The sequence below is a fragment of the Vicia villosa genome, linkage group LG1 (genome assembly GCF_029867415.1).
Source record: "Vicia villosa cultivar HV-30 ecotype Madison, WI linkage group LG1, Vvil1.0, whole genome shotgun sequence".
NCBI classification, from domain to species: domain Eukaryota; kingdom Viridiplantae; phylum Streptophyta; class Magnoliopsida; order Fabales; family Fabaceae; genus Vicia; species Vicia villosa.
The window spans coordinates 36,324,458-36,341,465 of NC_081180.1; the positions used below are offsets into that span (position 1 = coordinate 36,324,458).

The window sequence follows — 17,008 nt, forward strand, 5'->3', positions numbered from 1 at the left end:
AAGTTATTATCTTAACAGAAGATAAAATAAATTTAAATTATTTTTATTTTCGCTATAAATTGTTTTCATAGATTATCTTTGAGAACTAATAAAAATAAGCTAAGAAAATTTATGAATAATGATATAAGCTGTTTTAATAAACTCTTTCAAGCAACGTCACAAAACTTATGGCATGGGATAAACTAAAATAAATCAATTAAAACATGCTCATAGTCAGTCTAGTTGACATAATTTTCTTCATCTATGATTTGCAATAGCTATCATCATTTTAACACTACATTATGCTAACAGGAGCAAATACTTACAGTCTACTCCATGCTCTTAAATTTGCATGCATATGCATATAAAACATTGTTATCATTGTATAATTCAGTTAATCAATTAGTTATCTCTCTTTTGTTGTTTTCTTTAAGGCATTTTTCTAAAATATGTACATAAATAAACTACTTTAATTTGATACAACAACAGTAAAGACGGTATAAGCTCATTAAGGTCCACCAAAAGTAGAGAACAAAACCTTCTATTTCATTCATATACATATGAAGTTATGATCAAAATTTTAATGAATTGATTTGAGTCAAAGTCATATAGTTGTGATATTGATCACCATGCATAAGCTCATTGGAATAATTTACCTTATAAGACAATTTCAAAAAGTAATCAAAACATATATTATAACAGAATCCAGCTACATACATAAACAACAGTGAATCACACAAACAAAGCTGTCAATGTTATCAATAAACATATGATTCAGCAGAACCTGATTCTTCTCGTTTATATCATCTACTAAAGCACTTCACTGCAAAGACTATACACACATAGTCATTCGGGTTGGGATCAACCTGCATTGTTACATTATGAGTTATGCTCTAGTTCAATATAAATATCAAGATAATAGTGAAGAAGAGTATTTCAAACCTCATTCTTCTTGTTTGTGTCCTCTTCTCAAGTTTGCTCTTTGTCACCATCACCGGGGAGTGAAAGCAGAGACTCTACATACATAGTCACTCCGCATCTAAGATTGTAATTATAATAAGAATGTTGCTCTAGAAATTTTCCATTTCTATCATACTTCACCAATCCATCGTCTTCATCTGTCCCAATAATATCACCACTTTTTGTACAGCACAATGGGAAAAAGTCTTCGTTTGGGCAATCGACGAGATCAACAGGAAGAACAAGAGTCATAATCCAAGAGGAGTTCACTTTGTACTCTTTCATCACCCAAATTTCAACCGTATCATTACTAATATTCTTAGTATATACACTGAGAAATTCCTCATATACCCACAAACCACCCCAATACACGTGATTATCAAAACCACGAGGCAAATGCATATATGAAAGTTTCCTTTCCTTTAAATCAAATGCAACAATAACATGACATAGTAAGTCATTATGATAAGCCAACCAATGAATAGCCCCCTTATAGAGAGACCCACTTTTGGGCTCATCGTCAAAGGTATAAGGGAAGTGAGGACCCTCAACTTCTTTCCATGTATTAGCTTTCAATGAGAAGTACTCCAAGTGTAAAGGAGGATCATCATAATCATGATGAGACATTGAAACAACCAAGTAATCATCCGTTGAATCATCATACCCAAAACCATAGAAATAATAATCAGCATCGACATTGGAACCAAAAGGAGATGGAGTTATTTGTTTGTGAACCCCAGTGGATGGATTCCAGACATACATATTCAAGTAATCGCATAAAAGTATGAACCCTCTGCATGACCCTTTAACTTCAAAATTATCGGTAAAAGACTCTGGAAAGATACAATCAAGGTTGAGTGAAACAGAAGCATTGACATTGTCAAGCGATGCTTCAATATCGATGGATCGAGATTCATGAGATGAATCTGGTATATATAGAATTCTACGATTGGGTTTTGAGGCTGTGAGTTGAAAATGTGATTTTGCAAAGTTGGGATCACGAGAGATAAGAGAAAACCATAACTTACAAACACACTTGAAACGTATAAGAGACTTTACCGGCAACCTCAGTAAGATTTCGATGATCAACTCGTGAGGCAGAAACATGACCAATGTTGTTTGTTTCCAACTTTTCCTCACTGCATTGTCGTTTGACTCGTTTCTGAGTTGCAGCGCATCTAGGTTATGGATGAGAGACGAAAGAGGAATTGGGCTCCAACCCAACAGCCCATTCATATTTTACTAATACAGCCCAAAAAAACATTTCATCCTAAAACTTAACATTCTTTTGATTGAACTTCAAGAGGAATTGTAGCTTAAAGTATACAAACTTTTTTTTCTTTTATAATTTTCATTGAACTTAAAGAATTTCGAACAATTTTTGCATGAACACGACCATAAATCTATATTCTTAGGCACAACCAATAAGAAGAGAGTAATTTTTAATTTGTTTTTATTTTAATTTTGTTTTTAATTGGATTCATGGGGTGGTTGAGATTATGAAGGAGGGAGAAAATTCTTAATTTATTTTTTAATTAATTAAAATTATGTGATTGGTTGTGTGTAAAACAATTTCTTAGGTCCGTGTCCACCTAAGAATTTTCCAAGAATTTATCACAGATCTTATAAAATTCTTAAAATACTCTAGTCTTTTCTATTTGGCTGCACCATTTTTACCAAATTAGTTTAATTACCGGTTTGATATATCAGCTTGCCCATTAGTTTGGGGTAATATACAGTAGAGACCCTATGCACAATACCGTACTTTTTTTTTGGCTTTATACCACCGGTTTATTCCGGTTCGGGGGCGAGTTCTGGCATCAAGTGGTTCCATCCCCCTCCCGATCGCAGTTGCGGGGGATCGAACCGTGGTTCTCCCTACCAAGTCCAGCGCCAATCACCACTGGGCCAATACCGTACTTTCGCAGTAAAGTTTCCATGACGCGATTACATAAATGAGTGTCTTGGTCACTTATGATAGCTCTGGGTATTTCAAAATTGCAAAAAAAATATTTGACCTGACAAAATCTGCAACAACTTTAGAATCATTAATTTTAGTGGGGATTGCTTCCACCCACTTTGAAACATAATCAACAACAATTAAATTGTAAATAAAACCAAAAGATACAAGGAAAGGACTTATAAAGTTGATTCTTCATACATCATACACCTCACAGGAAAAGATCGGTTACTGAGGCATTTTACTCTTACGAGTGATAGTTGTACCTTTTATCTGACATTGCTAATAAGTGTGGTAAGTCTCATAAGCATCCATAAAAATCGTGGGCCAAAAGAAACCTGAGTCTAGGACTTTTCTTGCTGTCCTTTAAGGTGTGCTTGGAATGAGAGAAATAGGAAAGAGAGATTGATGAAAGAGAGAAGTTGTAAAGAAAGTCTACAACCATCTTGTTTGGCAAGAAGAAAAATACAGAGGAGAGAGTAAAAAACACATGGGATCCACATAATATTCTTTCTCTCCTATACAGCAAAGAAAGCATAGAAAAAGAGGATTTTTTTTTGTTTTTCCTTTAATACCCCTCACATTCACATTTATTGTACGATATTTCCTATATATATAACAATATTGCTCATTCTTTTATCACATAAGTAATGTTTGTGGTTTTTAACATTTAACTATATATATATATATATATATATATATATATATATATATATATATATTTAAAATGAAGATTATATATTTATAAATAAATAATTTATTTTTTATAATTGATATTAAATTTATATATAAAAGTATACTTTTTTTTTGGTTTCGTGATAACACACCACAAATTATTTTAAAAATATTTTGAGAAGGGTATATATGTCCATGCATAAAATTATATAACTTCTTTCTTCTCTTTTTCTCATATCTTTCTCTCATAACAAACAATATTTCAAATCTACTTTATTTCTCACTTATTTCTCTCTTTACAACCTCTTTCTTATCTTTTTCTCTCTTCTCACTTTCTTTCCTATGCCAAACATAGTGTTAAGGACCGAAATGTCGCCCTACTTGAGAGGCATGAGAAAACTGCAAAATAGATTCAATCTCGTAGTCGGGGACACATCTCCTAATGACCTTATCACTATCGAATTTAAACAAATATGGATCGTCCCATGCATAATATTTTGCATCACTTTTGAGTTTGTGAATCTGTGACTTAGATGCACTTGCAGCAAAAGTTGATCATGATTCATCAAGGAAAGCTCCAAAATTACCAAATGTCCAAGTTACTAATTTAAGGTTTTGAACTAAAAGTCAACCCAACTTTGACTGATCATATATCTCTCATACTTTATCATAAATTCCCCAACCAAAGCTCATTCTCAAGAAAATTCAATTCTCTACAACTTTGATGTTGGGCCCAAGTCCAAGAAATGCATCATTTGAGAGATATGAGCTAATACATTACAAGTCCTTCTAGAAGTCAACAAAAAGCTATTTTTTGTCAGGGGCCATATCTTCAAAATAAAATCTCCAAATGCAAAAAAGGTTCCAAAGTGGCTTGTAGAGGACATATTAGGCTTTCCAAAAAGTACTATAACACTTCCATACCATAAAAATTGAGAGAGTTACGATTGGTGCAAGTTGGTAAAACTTCAAGAAAACCATAAAACCCTAATTGATGAAGTTGAAGATTTTGAGTAAATGAGCTTATGTTTATGGATTATGGACGTGACAAGGAGCTCAAGAGAGGCTCATTACTCATATAAATTTTATTTCATGATTTTATTTTACTTATATTTAATTTTATTCATTTAAATTTAAATTAAATCAAAATAAAATCACATTTAAATGAAATAAACTTTTATGATTTATGTTCCAAATATTTAATCAATACAATGGTCAAGATTAAATGGAAAATATGCATGAAATAACATGATGTTCAAAATTAGAAAGATTTTATACAAAATCTTTTTCAATTTCCGTGTTACTAATTGATTGATTATTTTCCAAAGTTCTAACCCTAATATGATGCTCTATATATTCCAAATTCACTTAGCATTAGGGGACACGAAAAATTGGAGGAGAAACCCTAGTCATCGAGAGCATTCCAAGTTTACAAAAATATCAAAGAAAGTGTGAATTTCGTGTTCATTATTGCAGCCCCATTCAAAGCCTCTCAATCATTCAATCCTATTCTCAAGGTAAAATAGAGTAATCTTGATGCATTAAGTAAGTCCCATGCTGCCCAGAACTCGTCTCTCATGTTCTTCATGCTCTTCCATGTTTAGTTTTTGTTTTCAATATATCATTATGTTTTGATGAAGTCTAATGGTTTGTTTGAGTTCTTGGTGACCTGTAGAGAAGATTTGAATCATTAAACTGAAGCCTTAGTGCCCAAACCGAAACTTACCACATGAAGGTTATGCACCTTCGTTTTCATATTTGCAGCGATTTTCAAGGAAAACTAATGGCACCAATGTATTAAGGGGGTATGAATTAGTATATCTGGGTGGTTTTCGTGTTTGTTTCTGTTGCTTTTCGCAGGTTTTGAAGATGGCATAATTAGCTGTGGAAGGACGCAGAAAATCGCAACTGAATCCGCAATAATTCCCATGGAAAAATCCGCAGGAAATAATGTAGAAAAAGATGAATAGTGTTGTTGACACCTTGATCGTGCGTGGAGGGCTGCGGTTCGCTGGTCAACACGTTCTGATTCTCTCTCTCTCGTCGATTGGTGCACTACAAGACAATGGGACCCACTTTGACTTATCTTTTGAACTTTTGGCTTTATTGCTTGTTTTATATTTATTAATTACGAGTGGGTATAATAACTGAATGAATGTGTAGCGTAAACGAAAAGCAGGGAAATAATTCATCATGCAAAACCTGGGTTCGAATCCCACCCAGGCAATTTATTTTTAACAAGATTCTGCTTTCAGATCCAACACACACACGCTCACCCTGATTACGATGCGCCCTCGTTCTCCTCCATCAGATCTCCATCAACGTAGATCCGAAGGGCCAGAATGCGCTGCTCAACCATACAACATCAAAGGATCATCATACTGGATCCCATCGTTTTTTTTTAATTCTTTCTATTTTATTTTGTTTCTTTAATGTGTTTTCTAACTAACCTTTTTCCAATTAAACTTTTTTAATCAAATCAACCAACTAACCTAGGTAATTAGGATTAGCTTCCTCTCACTTAATCTTAATTGACTAATTTTTATTTTTATTATTTTAATTAGGTTTCCATTTAATTTAGTTAGTCAACTAAAACTAGAAAAATTACTAAAAATAATTAGTGTTTTTAGGGTTTTATTTAACTAATTATTAACAAAATTTTCAATTAGTCTAATTAGGATTTAGTTTAATTTTAGAATAAAATTAATTAGGTTTAGTTAATTATTTTTAATTAATTAGGATAATTAGTATATATAATTAATTAGTATTAATTTTAATTTAATAACTAATTAGCTTAGGTTTTTTTACTATAACCCTAATTTCTCTAACGTTCGACCCTTCGACTCTTCTTCTCATCTCAAACTCCAATGAATGTCGCATGATTGTTTTCGTTATTATTTATTTAATCGTTGATTTAAATTCTAGAAATTGAAGTATAGGTTGCAAAAGGTTTTTTTTTTGTGTAGGTTTATTTCTTCGCATTTTAATTTCTGCACCTCCTATTATGTATCTGCCCCAAAGCCATGTAATAGCTTAGGACTCTTTTACTTTTCCGCTTTTACTTTCTGCACCTATATTAACTGCTTAGATGTATGGCTAATAGGATTGCATGAGAAGATTAAAATCAACCGTTAGCTCACTAACTTCAAGATAAATATCTGAACACAACACACTCCTTTTATACAGTTCACACACCCACCTTTAAGGTAACCCTCTCTTTTTTTGTCTTTCGAATAATAGTCAAGTCCCTCAAGCGTAGGGATATCTTAGCACCTGTTGCCTTCGATTTAAAAATCATCATAAAAAGATCATAGTCCCTTCGAGTTGCCTACAAAAAATGATCTCGTCCCTCAATGTTGCCTCGATAAATGATGATAGTCCATTTGATTGCTAAGGTATCCTTACTTGTTGCCCTAATGACTATTCTCATCAATTCATAGAACTTCCTACCCTTCTTATGGTATGGATAGCCTTATGGCAAACAATGACCCTTCGATGACCCGCACATCCAATACATAGGACTACCTACCCTCAAATGGTATGGATAGTACTATCACCTAAGTAAAGACTTAAAGAACAAGTTAGACCTTTGTTAAGTGCCAAAATATAGTTATTTCGTATATATGTTTTGTTGCACTTATCGATACTTTTTGTTAATACCGTTGAATAGTACCCCGTTTTGTGCATAAATACGTATACTTTGTGAATAGATATGTTTTCATACACTTTTATACTTTTTGATAGTTTTCTACTCTTTTTGTAGGTATTCTTGCGTATTTGGAGCATGAGCAATAAAGTGTCGAAGACACGGCTTCAAACGCGCGATTTTGAGCGACGGAATCAATTCATTCGGTGGCTAAGGCTCAAAATGAGGATGATAAAAATCATCAATTTGACTGCCATTTATTCATTGTTAGATAGGAAATTGAATAATCTTTCTAACGCTTCGAACCGGGCGCAAATCGGAGTTACGGTTCTCAAGTTACGTCATTTTTACTAAAAGCTGTTTTTTCAAGTCAGCGAGTTGGGCGCGATGCGCGCTCCTGCGCGCGACGCGCGCTGGACAGATCTCAAAATTGCATAAATAGGCGAAAATCAGATTTTTTAGGTTATGTTTTGGGTATTTTTGAACCCCAACTCATCCTAGGTCATTTTTTGCTAGATTTAGCTTGGAAACACCATTGGAGCTTGTAATCGGATGATCGGAGGTCGAATTTCTCATCAATTGGTGTTGACAAACTAAGAAATGTTTGGTTCCTCTTCTTCTCTTCTCTTTGTATTTCTCTTTTGGTGAGTTTGTATGTAAATTACTCTAAACCCATGGATGTTTGTTGCTTTTTCTACTAGTTGTATAAAGTTTGCTTTACAAATCTTAATCGGTGTTTTTCTGATCTTTTTGCTTAAATGTTTTGGATTTGTGTTGTTGTAGAAATAGAAATCACAAATCTTGATTAGGGGGATATCTGTTAGCTTTTGATTCTAGACATATGATTGGGGTTAACATCCACATAATATCTGAGTCTAATGTCTCTGTGTTGTTCGATCGGTTCAGACATCGTCGAAAGAGCAATATAGTTGAACTCTCGTCGGTGTTGTAGAAATGGACATTGATGTGAGGGATATGTGGTGATTCTGATGAGTATTGTAGATTAAGTACGACAGAGTGATAAATCTAAGTTTGTGAGGAGTAGTTTAGATTCGAACCAGATAAGTTATTCTCTATCAAGAGTGTATTCTTTTTATGTTCATATGTTATATTTTCCGTTTTTACTTAAAACCCATTTAACCCAAACTCAAGAATTAAGAATCCGTCGAACGGTAGTTTAGTAGCACTAATCTCTGTGGACACGATAATTTCCAGGATAAATACTTCCAAAACTTTTGTTGCTTGCCGCTATACCGCTCCAACAAAATGGCGCGCGTCGCCGGGGATTGGTGTTTTTATTGAATTCGCATTGCGATAGTTTCTTTGTTTTTGAGTTTTTTGAATATCGTATATTTGTGAATTTCCTTATACTTGTATACTTTTGTATAGTGGATTGTATAGATACATGTTCTAATTTTGTTTGGTGGACTTATTAAACAAGTTGAACTCGGATAGTTCTTTAATTTCAAATCTTCACTTTTCATCTTGTTTAGTTAATTTCACCAAACTTTTGTAAAAATTGTGTTTTTACTTATCGTTACGTGTTTCACTACGCCAAAATGTATCATTAATAGCGCTTATTTTGACATTTAATAGCGCTTTTAAGCGCTATTAAAGCTTCCGCTATTGTAGGATGGCCATGTATAATAGCACTTTTAAGCGCTATTAAAAGTGAAAACTTTAATAGCTTTTTTCATTAAAGCGCTATTAAAATTTTATATGATAGACAGTAGCTTTAATATCACTTATAAGAAAACGCTATTAAAGACCCTGTTTTTTAATAAAAAAAAATCCTGCTAGCTAAAACATAATTAGACATCAACATTAGCTCAAATGCACATAAATTCACACATTGTTTTATAAACAAGTATAGAAGACTTAAAATTCAGATAAGAGGCATTTTTTGATAGACCAATTCCAAGATGCTCCGGTACATGAGTAGAGCACTATAGTAAAGTACACCCCGTGCAGCCTTCATGCTTAATCTACATAAATCAGCATCTATACCGGCTAACAATGGAACTTTCCCAGCTAGCAAATGCTTTCTTCTTTACCATCCGTTCTTTACTTCCTTATCCTACCATGGAGATTATCCCATGGGTGGTGAAGAACTTTTCATGAGTAATTTAGTCAATTAATGAGAAATAACAAGAAAACACAATAATTAGTGTAGTAAATTTTCTTTATATCATAGATAGACAAATATAATTAATCCCTATCTTCTGAAAACTTAATGTTTGTTTCAAAATGTTAAAATTAAAATTAAAATAAAAAAAGTGCAGCCACTCAATTCTATCCATAAAGGAAAATTATCCCAAATAATGGAAAATAGATGCATGAAGTCTTTTGCTTCAGGATCTAAATTCATAACTTTCACTTACGTTCAAATATTAAATGATTGATATGATACTGAAATTGTTGAATTGCAATAATTATAGGTTGCATATGGATACAAAACTGATATGTTTCAAGAAACAAATTCTTAATTCATGCAAGTTTCGAAGAAGCAAAAGCCTCGTATTAAAATAAATATTACAAGAGGTCAACTTTATGACATTTTTCGGTAGTGTTTTTTTCACTAGTTTTCAAGTACCAAAAAATATATGAGAATGTTAAAAAGAAGAAAAAAGGTTATTTTTTGAGATGGGAAGTTGAAGTATAAAAATCCAAGTTAACAAAACTAAACAAATTTGTAAATTCACTATGTAGCATGAGGGGCGGGCCTACACAAGTTAACAACTCAATCATGAAAAGATTACATATATGTATTACAATTATATCCTATAGTAAGGTTAATCTATAATATTCAATTCATTACTGGCAGTTGATTATTTTGAAATGAAAAATGAAAAATTATTTTCTTTCCCTTAATTAGCTTAAAAATATCAAATTTTAAGAAATTTTGAACACATAATGATAAGAAACATATATGATGAAGCCAACTAATCTAAAAGTCAAACAAACATAGATCACCTGACTTGTACATGAAACAAAATTACTACTCAATTTCCTTGGAGTAATTTGCTGTTCCCTCTCAATGTGTGATGTAGCATCCACTGTTATTGCTTCATCAGACTCATTTTCCAAAACATACTTTTTCAATCAATGCAAGAGAACAATATCACTTTTATCATCCCAAGAAGCTTATGTATGATTGTGAATGGGGATTGTGAATGAAGATAACCCACAAACGAGTAAAGAGCTAAGTGCTCCTCCAAGGAAGAGGAGGCCATCAGAGAGCCATATAGAGAAATATTTGTTTCCAAAAATGGGTTTTTTCATGATGGAATAAAAGTCGTGTTGTTCGTTGAGAGTGATTTGTTGCTCACAAGAAGAAGAAAAAAGGTAGAAACTGAAGGATATAGGGTTTTTGGAGGGTCGAAACATGGATGGAGATACAGGTTGTTTGAACGAGATAGAGAGTTCAAGATGACGATGAGATGGTGTAGAAGAAGGTGAGTTTGTTAACGGATGGACATGAGTTCCCTGATGAAGGACTCTCGTTTTGCTGCCTAGTTTATGAGGAAGAAGAATTGTTAGGGTTTTGGGGAAAGAAGAAGTGCGATGGAGATGGAATGAAAAATGTTCATTTTACGCTCGGGAAATAAAAATAATATATTGCAAGATATTCTATTTTTTTATTATTTCAGTATTTTAGAAATCCCTAAATTTTGTTTTTCAAAGTACCCTTATAATAGCATTTACCAAAAAGCGTTATTATAGGAGGTACATTTTAATAGCGTTTAAAAAAGCGCTAATATAGGTATGTTCTAAGTTGTTTTATTTTCTTCGGATAGCAACCTATAATATCACTTTCATTAAAGCGCTATCATATGTAACACCTTATAATAGCGCCTGAGTAAAAGCGTTATTATAGATATCTGTGTCATAATTTTAATAGCATTTGACAAAAAAATGCTATTAAATAGGTGCTATTATATATCAAAATTGTAGTAGTGTTTGTTAATACGTATTGTTGTATATTATCTTGTTTCGTAATGTTTGTTCGTGTGTGGTTAGGATACTTTCTTTAGGTTCGCGTTGGGGTGAAAGCGTTGGCGTGTCGTGGAGAAAGCTACTACCCGAGCACAATAAAGGCGTCGAGCTTACGACATAAAACAAGCGCTTGTTGGGAGGCACCCCAACGGTTTTGACTTTTGTAAATTCTGTTAGTTGTGTAAAATGAGATGTGTAGGTGTTAAGTGGAGGCTACACCAGTTGTGCAGTCTTCTGGACTGGTTTTTGCTTTTCAGGTGTAGCGCGCATCGCGCGCAAAGAGGGCGCGTCACGCTGCCTGGGAGTTGAAAAGCTTGGTTTGGCAGAACATAGGGCGCGTCGCACGGTCTTGATAAGTGCAACAAAACATATATACGAAATAACTACATTTTGGCACTTAACAACTCTCCCCAACTTGAATTCAACCATATTATCAAAGTGTGAATACTCCCTACTTTCTAAGGCAAGGTAAAAATTCAAACAAAAAATCATGGTTGAGGGTTCAAGAAAACAAAGAATCAACATTAATACAAAAATGAGAACCAAACACTCATAAACAAGCATTTAGCAAAAACAACATGGACATTGACAAAAAGGCTCAAAAGGGATACTAATGATCACACACTCACAAGGTGAATTGAATATTTGGCTATGGTAGTTGTGCTCAAAATCAAACAAGTGCCTTGATCACTTTCGTGCATTCACAAAAACAATACAAACTAAAGATTAAACATAATAATATCCAGTTAAAACAAGAATTGTCGGTCTCTCGCATATATATACAATGGAAAGTCACCTCACATTTATGGTAAAAAGGGAAACTAATTGTGATTCAAGTCATGAGCAAGTTATGCAAAAAGAATGACTAATATGAAATTTGTACAAATGAAAAGTCTCGTAATTATGTTATGCTATAGAAAGCGATAAACGAGTACCTTGCTACGTACAAATTTGAACAATCATTACCGCATAATTGGCATGTTGAATCAATCAAAATTGGAGAATTACTAAATGCTACTTCAAGCAATCGGGCAAAAATTTGAATCTAAACACAAACAAAAGAATTAAAAATAAAACTATAAAATACTATACTATAAAGCCTTGGTGTAAGTGAGAAAAAGGCTAGGCAAGTGAACCATTAAAAAGAATTCACTGGCCAAACGTTACAGGGCGCGCGACGCGCCCTCAAGACCGCGCGACGCGCCTATGTTCTGCCAAACCAAGCTTTTCTGCTCCCAGGCCGCGCGACGCGCCCTCTTTGTGCGCGACGTGCGCTACACCAGAAAAGCAAAAACCAATCCAGAAGACTGCACAACTGGTGTAGCCTCCACTTAACATCTACACATCTCATTTTACACAACTAACAGAATTTACAAAAGTCAAAACCGTTGGGGTGCCTCCCAACAAGCGCTTGTTTTACGTCGTAAGCTCGACGCCTTTATTGTGCTCGGGTAGTAGCTTTCTCCACGACACGCCAACGCTTTCGCCCCAACGCGAACCTAAAGAAAGTATAATAACCACACACGAACAAACATTACGAAACAAGAGAATATACAACAATACGTAAACAACACGTATTAACAAACACGTAACGATAAGTAAAAACACAATTTTTACAAAAGTTTGGTGAAATTAACTAAAAAAGTTGAAAAGTGAAGATTTGAAATTAAAGAACTATCCGAGTTCAACTTGTTTAATAAATCCACCAAACAAAATTAAAACATGTATCTATACAATCAACTATACAAAAGTATACAAGTATAAGGAAATTCAATAAATATAAACAAAGAAACTATCACAATGCGAATTCAATAGAAACACCAATCCCCATAACTTTAGGGTAGTTAGATCCTAATTTCTTGCTCAATTCAAATCTCAAAACTTCAAAATGCTTTTCATACACCTCTTTTCAAAACGATTTCAAAGGCTACACTTATTTACAAGTTAAAGTCCTTTTTCAAATCTTTTTCTAACACACACGACACTTTTCAAACAATTCAAAAAAACAAGTGAGCTAAGCAATTAAGAGCCCATGGATAACCATGGATACAAAGGGTGCTTACACCTTCCCTTTGTATAACCTAGCCCCCGAACTCAAAATCTTTAAAAGGTCTTTTCTGTTCTTTTTGCCTTTCCTAATTGGATAAAATAAAAGTCGGTGGCGACTCTTGCTATCCGCAACATTTCAAAAAGTCAGTTCTCCCACCGTATTACAAAACCCATTTGTTCTTGACTAAAAAACTCAATAGATAAAGTCTTGGAGCTATCTCAAATTGAGGAGCAAATTCTGATGCAGAAAGCTAAAGTGGATTGGTTGCGGCTTGGAGATGGCAACAACAATTTCTTTCACTCAACAGTCAAAGAGAAGAACAAACAAAAATCCATGCAATCTCTCACATCCCTGAATGGTGAAATTCTCAGCTCTAAAGAGGATATCACCAGAGAAGTGCTTGACTTCTATACAGCATTAGTGGGCACTGCTTCTCCTAACCTGACTGGGATACATATACCTAGTATAAGGAAAGGCCCTGTTCTGTCTAGAGAGGATGCCCTTAGCTTGATTGGTCCCGTCTCGGAATTAGAAATTTGGAGTGCCCTGGATGGTATTGGTAGCTCCAAAGCCCCTGGCCTTGATGGATTCAACTCCTACTTTTTCAAAAGCTCGTGGCAAATTGTGAAATATGATGTTATAGCTGCTATACAAGAATTCTTCTCGACTAATCACATGCATAAGGCCCTGAATTGCTCATTGATTACATTGATTCCAAAGTCTAACCATGCCCAAACAATCAAAGATTGGCGCCCTATTGCTTGCTGCAGCACTTTCTACAAAATCTTGTCAAAAATCCTGACTAGTAGGCTAAGCAGGGTAATTAACACTATCGTTAATGAAAACCAATCAGCATTCATCCCTGGAAGAATCATACATGATAATATAATGCTGGCCCAAGAGCTTGTGCGAGGCTATGGTAGGAAAGCCGTGTCCCCTCGTTGTATGATCCAAATGGACATACAAAAAGCGTACGACACTGTAGATTGGAAAGCCCTTGAACAGATCATGTATGCTATTGGAATACCCCACAAATTTGTAACTTGGATTATGGCTTGTGTCTCCACAGTTTCATATAAGTTTTCAATCAATGGTGAGTCTAGTGTGAGCATCAAAGCTGAGAGGGGCCTGAGACAAGGGGATCCCATCTCCCCATTGCTCTTTGTCCTAGTAATGGAATATTTTCATAGAGTCTTACAGGGACTGAAGGAAGAACCAGATTTTAAATTCCATCCCAAGTGTGCAAAAATGGAAATAGTGAATGTTTGCTTTGCGGATGATATATTTCTTTTTTCCAGGGCAGATATCAAATCTATAAGGTTGATCATGGGAAAAATCAATGAGTTTGCTCAGGCCACAGGCTTACAAATGAGTGCTGCAAAAAGCAAAATATATTTTGGTGGAGTGGATACTACCTGTCGATCTCAGCTACAACATGAAACTGGTTTCAACATTGGAGTTATGCCCTTCAAATATCTAGGGGTTCCACTTGATAACAAGAAACTTATTGTCCTTAACTGCCAGCCACTTATCGAGAAAATGCTTTGCAAGTTCAAACACTGGAACACCCGTATCCTTTCCTATGCAGGTCGTCTCCAACTTATCAAGAGTGTTATAACTTCCATTGCTAACTACTGGCTTCAAATCTTTCCCTTACCAAAGAAGATTCTAAAGCACGTGGAAAGTTTGTGTCGTAGCTTTCTCTGGACAGGGCAAGACGTCATCAGTAACAAAGCTCCCATCTCATGGGATCACATTTGCGACCCTATAGCTGCAGGGGGTTTGAATGTTACTGACCTAGGTGTATGGAACAGGGCATCGATTGGTAAAATGCTGTGGAACTTACACATTAAGAAGGACCGGATGTGGATAAGATGGGTGCACCACTTCTATATGAAAAATCAAGATGCTATGACTTTTATACCCAAGCAGACGGCCTCGTGGATTATCAAGGCTATGTTCAAACATAGGGATATTTTGTGTAACACTGATGCGTGGCAGAAGTTTGCAGGTGCAGGTATATACAAGACACGAGAAATTTATCTTGAGATGCGAGGAACCAAACTAGCAGTTCCATGGAGGAACCTGATCCGAGGGAACATGGCCAGCCCCCGTGCCATTTTTATCCTCTGGATGGCGTGCCAATGTCGTCTCAACACGAAAGATCGACTTCTAAAGTTTGGAATCAACACTGATGGGGTATGTATCTTCTGTGGCGAACTGGAAACGTGTGAACACCTATTTTTCGCGTGTGCTAGCACCAAAGTTATATGGCAGCAAGGGTTAGCTTGGATGAATCTGAATCATGTATCGCAGGGATGGAATAGTGAATTAAGATGGATTTGCGAGCATACTAAAGGAAACAGCAATCGCGCCAAGCTCCTCAAAATGTGCATTGCTGAAGCGGTGTATCATGTCTGGATTAAAAGAAATAGGAATGTTTTTAATACCCCAAATGTAGAGCTTTTGCTTGTTCAGGATATTCTACAAAGAGTTAAGGGGAGGGTGATCCACAACAAGTTAAAAATGTTTATTGATACCCTTGGGTAGCCTTAGTTTTTAACTTAGGTTTGGTCTATTTGATACTTGGATCCTTTGGATCAGTCTGTACTTCAACTGTTTTTTTGGAATATATATATCCTATTTCTCCAAAAAAAAAACTCAATAGATTGATTACAATATGAAAGTTGAAATACAGATCTAAACCTCGATTTAGAAATGTACAATTGATAAGGAGGCTCAATAATATAAAATTATAACGAAAAACTTTAAAGACAAACAACAAAATTATACTCCATCAAATATCAGAGACATGCATCTTCACTACTGCTACGTGGATTAACAACACTAATTTTCGATAATTGCAAAAATGTCATAAAGGTCGAATTATGCTTTTTTTTCATTTGTGTAAACAAATTTTTAGATGAAGGTTCTACTGTAAACAAATATTTATGGAACAAATTCATATAATTTGTATGTAAAAAATACAAAAAAAATTGTTGCATTAAAAAATTAAATTGTTTCTTTGACTAAATTGTTTAATATTTATTAACATATTAGACAAAATAATATTAAATAATAATTATGATTTTAAATTTTATTCATGTAATTTTTTATTTTTAAAAATGTTATTATATTATTAAATTAATATATGAAAAGCTAAAATGAAACCTTTTACTTTCAAAATGAAAAATTGTGGAAGATTTATATTATTAAATGGAAAAAGTTTTGGATATTATTTTTGAAAGGGGACAATTAGTCAAAGATTCATAATTGAAAGATTAAAAAAAAGTGATAGAGCATAACTTTTCCTTGTAAAGAGCATGGATTATATGTTTATTATAATTACAATATATGTAATTGGCAAGGAAAATTAATTATTAATGGCTATAAATAAGATCAAGTGAAAAATATTTTCCCGGTGCAAAAGTTGAAAAACACAAGATAAATTTGATAGAAATCGAGAGAATATAAATATTGAGAAGAGATGGGTTTGAAGGAGGTTGAGAAAGGTGTGAAGGTGTGAAGGTGATGTTGATGATGTTTATGATTATGATAGTTGTGACTCAAGTATGTGATGCAACCCAAACTAGAGAAAATGAACTATATTGTTCTGATGGTAAGAACGAATGCCTCAAATTATGTGGTTATTATGGTTTTATTCCTTGCCAGCGTAGTTGCTTAGATAGTTAATGCCCTAGTTGCCTGCATGATTCCAAATTCGGGGATTATAACATTATAT

The 17,008-nt window shown here is 34.2% G+C and overlaps 1 protein-coding gene across 1 annotated transcript; it reads right to left on the bottom strand.

Annotated features, from left to right (window-relative positions):
• Window positions 1-647: 647 nt before the first annotated feature.
• Window positions 648-2,129, bottom strand: LOC131604332 (F-box/kelch-repeat protein At3g06240-like). Its single transcript, XM_058876779.1, has 2 exons — window positions 922-2,129; window positions 648-845 (listed from the first exon to the last, which is right to left on the bottom strand). Exon 1 carries the CDS (start codon window positions 2,044-2,046, stop codon window positions 949-951), a length of 1,098 nt encoding a protein of 365 aa, XP_058732762.1. The 5' UTR covers window positions 2,047-2,129; the 3' UTR covers window positions 648-845; window positions 922-948.
• Between the last annotated feature and the right edge of the window lie 14,879 nt (window positions 2,130-17,008).

Excerpts from the sequence above, each read along its gene's own strand:
- LOC131604332 (XM_058876779.1), bottom strand. The coding sequence starts at position 2,046 with ATGTTTCTGCCTCACGAGTTGATCATCGAAATCTTACTGAGGTTGCCG.